Source organism: Dichomitus squalens, assembly GCF_000275845.1.
Source record: "Dichomitus squalens LYAD-421 SS1 unplaced genomic scaffold DICSQscaffold_52, whole genome shotgun sequence".
NCBI lineage: Eukaryota > Fungi > Basidiomycota > Agaricomycetes > Polyporales > Polyporaceae > Dichomitus > Dichomitus squalens.
Genome location: NW_006766934.1, coordinates 106557 through 111841, shown reverse-complemented (window position 1 = coordinate 111841; position 5285 = coordinate 106557). Strand labels below are relative to the sequence as shown.

General features: G+C 56.3%; 2 protein-coding genes across 2 annotated transcripts in view; both read right to left on the bottom strand.

Moving 5' to 3' along the window:
* Positions 1-477: 477 nt before the first annotated feature.
* Positions 478-2570, bottom strand: DICSQDRAFT_140265 (uncharacterized protein). The gene is made up of 2 exons (XM_007369624.1): positions 2257-2570; positions 478-2197 (listed from the first exon to the last, which is right to left on the bottom strand). The coding sequence occupies exons 1-2, from the start codon at positions 2369-2371 to the stop codon at positions 1569-1571; spliced, it is 744 nt and encodes a 247-aa protein (XP_007369686.1). The 5' UTR covers positions 2372-2570; the 3' UTR covers positions 478-1568.
* A 1494-nt stretch (positions 2571-4064) lies between these two features.
* DICSQDRAFT_111525 (cornichon) overlaps positions 4065-5285 on the bottom strand; it is a 2663-nt gene continuing 1442 nt past the window's right edge. Inside the window, exons 3-6 of the mRNA XM_007369623.1 lie at positions 5042-5110; positions 4870-4982; positions 4632-4754; positions 4065-4509 (exon numbers count right to left, since the gene is read on the bottom strand). Of these exons, the coding sequence (XP_007369685.1) occupies positions 4476-4509; positions 4632-4754; positions 4870-4982; positions 5042-5110 (339 nt within the window). The 3' untranslated portion in view covers positions 4065-4475. The remainder of the gene's footprint in view (positions 4510-4631; positions 4755-4869; positions 4983-5041; positions 5111-5285) is intronic.

The window sequence follows — 5285 nt, the reverse complement described above, 5'->3', positions numbered from 1 at the left end:
ATGAGTCATATACCCACAATTTGGATGCAGGACTAGGTCAAGTCTATCTGCAATAACCATACAGCCTCATCAGATTTTCTGTCCAGCATCCAAGATCTCCAGATGCTATGTGTCGTGGTGACTAGGCGCGTAGACTCAGGTCGACGTTCGGTGACGACCCCGTGGGCGAGCGGCAAGGAGCCGAAAGGGAAAGAGAGAGAGGAAGAGGGATAAACGTGACAGAAAACTCGACAAGGGCAGAGCAGAGGTCGGCACGAAGGCACAAGATCTACGAAAGCTAGTCTTCACGCAGACAGCGACAGACTAGTCCCAATGACCAAGTTATACATTAGCACTCGAAGGGAAATACAACGCTATGGCCACTCACCTAGTCCCAATGACCAAGAGGTCAAAATGGGGACTAGGGAGCGCCTAAGGGGGTCCTTATATACTAGAAGGGCTGCTTAGCAACCAAGGACAAGGCGCGAGAGCGAGGCAGTGAAGATGACAAAGAGAGAACAAAGGGCAAGAAAGAAAAGGCAAGGGCATGGTGATCACAGGAACGTAGCATGCGGTTGTGGGAACATATCTGCAGTGTCCAAACTGGGATGGGCTAGGAAAGGAAATGGTCCGAAAATGGAAGGTGGGCGTCAAAGGGAAGGGAATGGGCGGCAAAAAGGGGCGTCTGTCCAACGTCCATGACACTATGTGTAGTAGTGTAGCAGTTGGATAGAGTGTGGTGTGTTGTAGAAGCTGGGCAGGGGCCTCTCAATACAAAACAGCTGTAACAATCTATCACAAGCCACAACTTACAGACTGAGCGAGCGCAATGCACATCCCATCAAGTCCAAGCAGAGAAATTATACTCAAACAACATATATCCATGACAACCTCTCTAATCCTTCCCGTCCTTACCATCCTGCCTCCCACCCCCGCTTCCTGTACCGACCCCTCCCGCCTTCCCGCCGCCCCCACCGCTCTTGTCCTCCTTCCCGAAGAAGTTCTCCATCATCCGCTCCCAAGCGACAACGAGCAGCTGCCTCGGCTCGTCCGTCTGCGCCTTCTCCCACACGCGGCCCCAGAAGTCGCGCTGCGCCCCCGAGCTCACGCTCTCCTGGACGACTTCGAGGACGCGGGCGGCGGGGACGAGTGGCCGGGAGAAGAACACTTTGAGAGAGGGGAGAGAGGTGGATTGCAGTGGCAGGGGCAGTAGCACGCATGATGATCTGCGGATACCGTCAGAACATGCAGAAAATGGGGAGGGGAGGCGCATGTCGACGAAGATGACTAGCTGAGCCAGCTGCGTGCAGGATGGAACCCGGTCGAAGACGGCCTGAAAAGCCACGAGCCGCCACGAAAAAATAGTGGGTGCAGAGCGGCGAATTGTGCACACTGGAACGGACATGTGTGAACGCGAAGCGAGTACGAGGCTCGCGCAACACGGAGAGCTCTCAGGAATTCTCCCGGACGCCACGCATCACTGCACGCCCCCTGAGGACAAAGACAAGTAGCCAAAGTCACCCCAGCCAAACGCCAGCGTCGCGGGTTACTCTTGCCCAAGCATAGAACGGGACGAAAGAAAGCGACACTCACGACACATCCGGGAATGGCGGGATATTGCTCATATCCTGGAAAGGATGGAGCTCCTGTTCGCCCGACGTCTGCTCTTGCGGAGGCACACCTCTCGCCCACTCGTCGTTCCTTCTCTCCTTGAGCTTCTGCCAGTCCGTCTGACCCTCCAAATCCCTGCGCATGAGGTCCAGCTTCTCCTGGGCCGCCCACCGGCTGGACGACCACCAGATATACCAGCCCTCCCGCCAGTGCTTGGTCTCCCTCTGGGGATGCGAGTGCCCCGGTCCTAGAGCGGAGTCACTCTCGTCGTGGTGGTGCCCGTCGTCCTCTTCGCCGTCTCCTATGCCGAACTTGCCGTCGAGAAGCATGGCGAGCCAGCCGCTATACCGCTGCCCTTCTGGCGGGAGGGGATGGTTGAGTGGCTGAGTTTCGACTACCTCCTTGGTCTCCACGATAGGTTGCTTCCTCCCGGGCACATGGGTGACGGTTTCAGTACGATGGCGGGAAAGGACGCGGGAGACCTCGTGGAGGAAGACGCGGCGAAGGCAGAAAGTGCGGCACCAAGGGTCGTTGCCGTGTATGCGGCCGGTGATGCTTTGGGAGCAATAGGTGAAACAGCGTTCGTCTACCTGCGGCGAGAACGGACCTGCATGGAGATTAGTTGCCATTCCTACACGGAATTCGGGACACTGTCTGAAGACAGACCTTTGGGGGGCCTAACGATCTTGAGGGACGGGAGACGGTCCCACCAGAGCTCGGTACGGGGCGGCGAGTCCTGAGAGGTGTAGGATGAAGAGGAAGAGCCGGAAGAGGGCTGCATGCAGGGAAGGTAACAGATGATGGTCGAGAACGGATGTGCTCAGCAAGTGAGTTGTACTGTGCAGGCGACAATGCCGCGCAGGTCGGATATTCCCGTCCAGTTTACGCTCCGCCTGAACTTCGATGGCCTACGACTCGGCCAAAAATTCTGGGTTGGCGAGAGACTGCATGCACTGTGCGAAGAACCGCCGTCGCAGCCCACGCACAGAGAGCCCCCCCCTCTCCTCCTACGCTGCGGGGAAAGTCCCCGGAGACGCAGAGCCCGTCCCCGTCCACGCTGCAAAGCTCTCGCCCCCAAGCACGGCGAGTCGGCGGACGGCCGGACGCCTTGCTTGTCTCTCTTCCTCTCTGGTCGAGACCCACCTCGCGCCGGCCAGCTCTGCTGCCCCCAGCGTCCTCTGCGTGCGGCGCGAAGATACGAGCGCCGTCGCCCCGCCCGAGGTCCGCTGCCGCGCAATCGTTGCTCATAGACACAGTTATGCGGTCGTGGCTCTCCCTCGCGGAGACCCCACGAACACAATGGGGCTTACTCTCGTTCAGTGCAGCTTCCTTATTTTTTGCTTCCAGGACGCTCGTTCGTCCACCTATCTGCTGGGCCAGATTACTCGCGACCTTTCAGTCCCAAGGTATGTCTAACTCTAATGCATTCCCTTCATATGATGCTTCTCTTTTGAATTTCTTCAGGGAGTTATACCTCTCTTCCCAGTAACAGAGGACGTGCTCCACAACTTGACACCCCTGATCCTTACCTGTCTCCGTATCCCCGATGATCCGTGAACTCATCCTCTCCTTTCTCCAGGTCGGCGCGCGCGGCTCATCATGAAGTTCGTTAGGATGCGGTCCAATTGTGCACGCGTCGCATGTCGTATCTGTTCCCGCAATATATACCTACTTCCCAATGCTGCTGCGTCCTCAGCCGGCAGATCGTCTCTGCATGCCCAAAGCCCCCTCCCGCCCGCTGCATCGAGGAAAGTCCCTGTATCCGCATACTGTATTGACAGTCAAAAAAAGAAGTCGGACGTGCGCGGTCTTCCTCGCCCTCGTCAATGATGTTCGCCTATCAGTAATTGAGGACACGTGTACGCATACCACGACGCCTCCTGAGCACCGCTCATCCTCCTGTCGAACACTGGCAACGCCCACAACCCGCGGATCTCGGTCTCACTCAGATCCGAGTCGGTGCCATCTGCCTCCAGCACCGCCGCCTCGTGGTGAGCATGCTTCGGACCAACTCCTGTCGACGATTGTTGCGGACGGAACGCGACGTTTGAACGAGCATCCTCCCTCCTTTAGCAGACCGACATTAGGCAACGTCTTCGAGGCGTAAGGCCTGGAAGTCACGACTCAAAAAAGGGCCTGGGGACGATCAGACCAGAGTACACCCTTCAGTATACGTCGTGCGTTCCGCGTTCGCCCAGCCTATAATTCTGGGTGGTATACCGCAATACCTTATTGCTCGCACATCATGTTCGCCAGTCGTCCAAAATCAGTGCAGATATTCTAGCAATACTGTCTCCCAGCGAGGCACTCGCCCGTGGGGATTCACTCCCCGGATACCTACACCTCGGACTTCCGATGTGTTCAGGAAGAGCATTGCACTTCAGACTCTCATCCCGCGACCACAAGAGAAACAACGCACGCCCCAACACCTACGCACTCCCACGCACACACACTAGGTTTCACAACCAGATCGAAGAGCAGGAACATTGATGATGAGTAGTAGCAGTAAGATCAGTGAACAGGCGTCCAAACCAATCGCTCGTCCAGTCCGCCTCGCCCCCTCCCTGCTCCCCGTCACCTCGTTTTCCGAACCCCCGCCGCCTAGATCATCCACGCCCTCTGCCAGCACACCCGTCCCCGAAGCCAATACGTTATCCTTGAAACCGAACCTCGCGCATGAGTCTCTGAGTGCTCCCCTCCATCGAAGGTCGTGAAGGGCGTGGCGTGAAGTGGATTGTCGAGCGTCGAGGAAGTTATCATGAAGCGTGAACAGCGTTGACGGAGGTGTTGCGAGACTCAGAAGACTCGAGCGCATGGTGTTGGGATCAAGGACCTTGAACGGACAGGAGGAGACGGTACGGTGAGGCAGACACCCTTCCGAGAACTCATTCGCTCTCTTGGATGAGTGCGAGAATCATTCTGTGGGAAGTACGAGTGTCAATAACAGGTAGCACCACGTGCCAAGCGTCCGCGATACGCGCGGGGCAAATGACGTAAACGGTAGCGGGACATGGATTGCGCGGACACGTCGCGATACGCACCTGTAGAGGTAGTAGAAGAAGCTGAGGAGATAGAACCCCAGCTTGATGAAGCTCTCTTTCTTGTGACTTGGTAACGTGCGGAAGATTTCCGTTGCGTCGTACATGTGATTCCCGCCCCGTATCCTGTCATTTGATCACGCGAGTTAGACATTTGTCACATACGAGCGGAATAATTTAAGGGACAGGAGACGGGGATCTGAACCAGACACGGAACAGGAGTAAGACGTAGTAGACGCACTTGTTTATGTTGAACGCCAGTAGTGGTGCATTGAGGAGGAACGCTATCCATTGGCCAGAAAGGAGGAAGAGGAGAGAGAGGAAGGCGTGCGCAATGTTTTCGGGAAGGACAAACTGACATTGACGACATAGAGTCAGGAATGCCCATTACCGACGCGACGTGGGAGACGTACTTGGTTGAGCTTATTGCAGAGGTCTATAGGATTGATGTAGTCGCACTCCAGATCGGAGAACATGATGATCTATAATTCACAGGTCAAATACGAAGCATGTGTTGTCAATACGGAGAGGACAGGGAACCAGGATACGCACGAAGAGTTGTCCTCCGCATCCGTAGTCTGGTGGGTCGGGAGGCGAGAGAGGGGATCGGCTTGGGTGTTCGTCTTACCAGGCTTATGCGTGAGACGGAAGTCGAAG

Coding starts and splice junctions, on each gene's coding strand:
- DICSQDRAFT_140265 (XM_007369624.1), bottom strand. CDS start 2,371: ATGCAGCCCTCTTCCGGCTCTTCCTCTTCATCCTACACCTCTCAGGAC. Junction 2,198..2,256: donor GATCGTTAGGCCCCCCAAAG/GTCTGTCTTCAG, acceptor ATCTCCATGCAG/GTCCGTTCTCGCCGCAGGTA.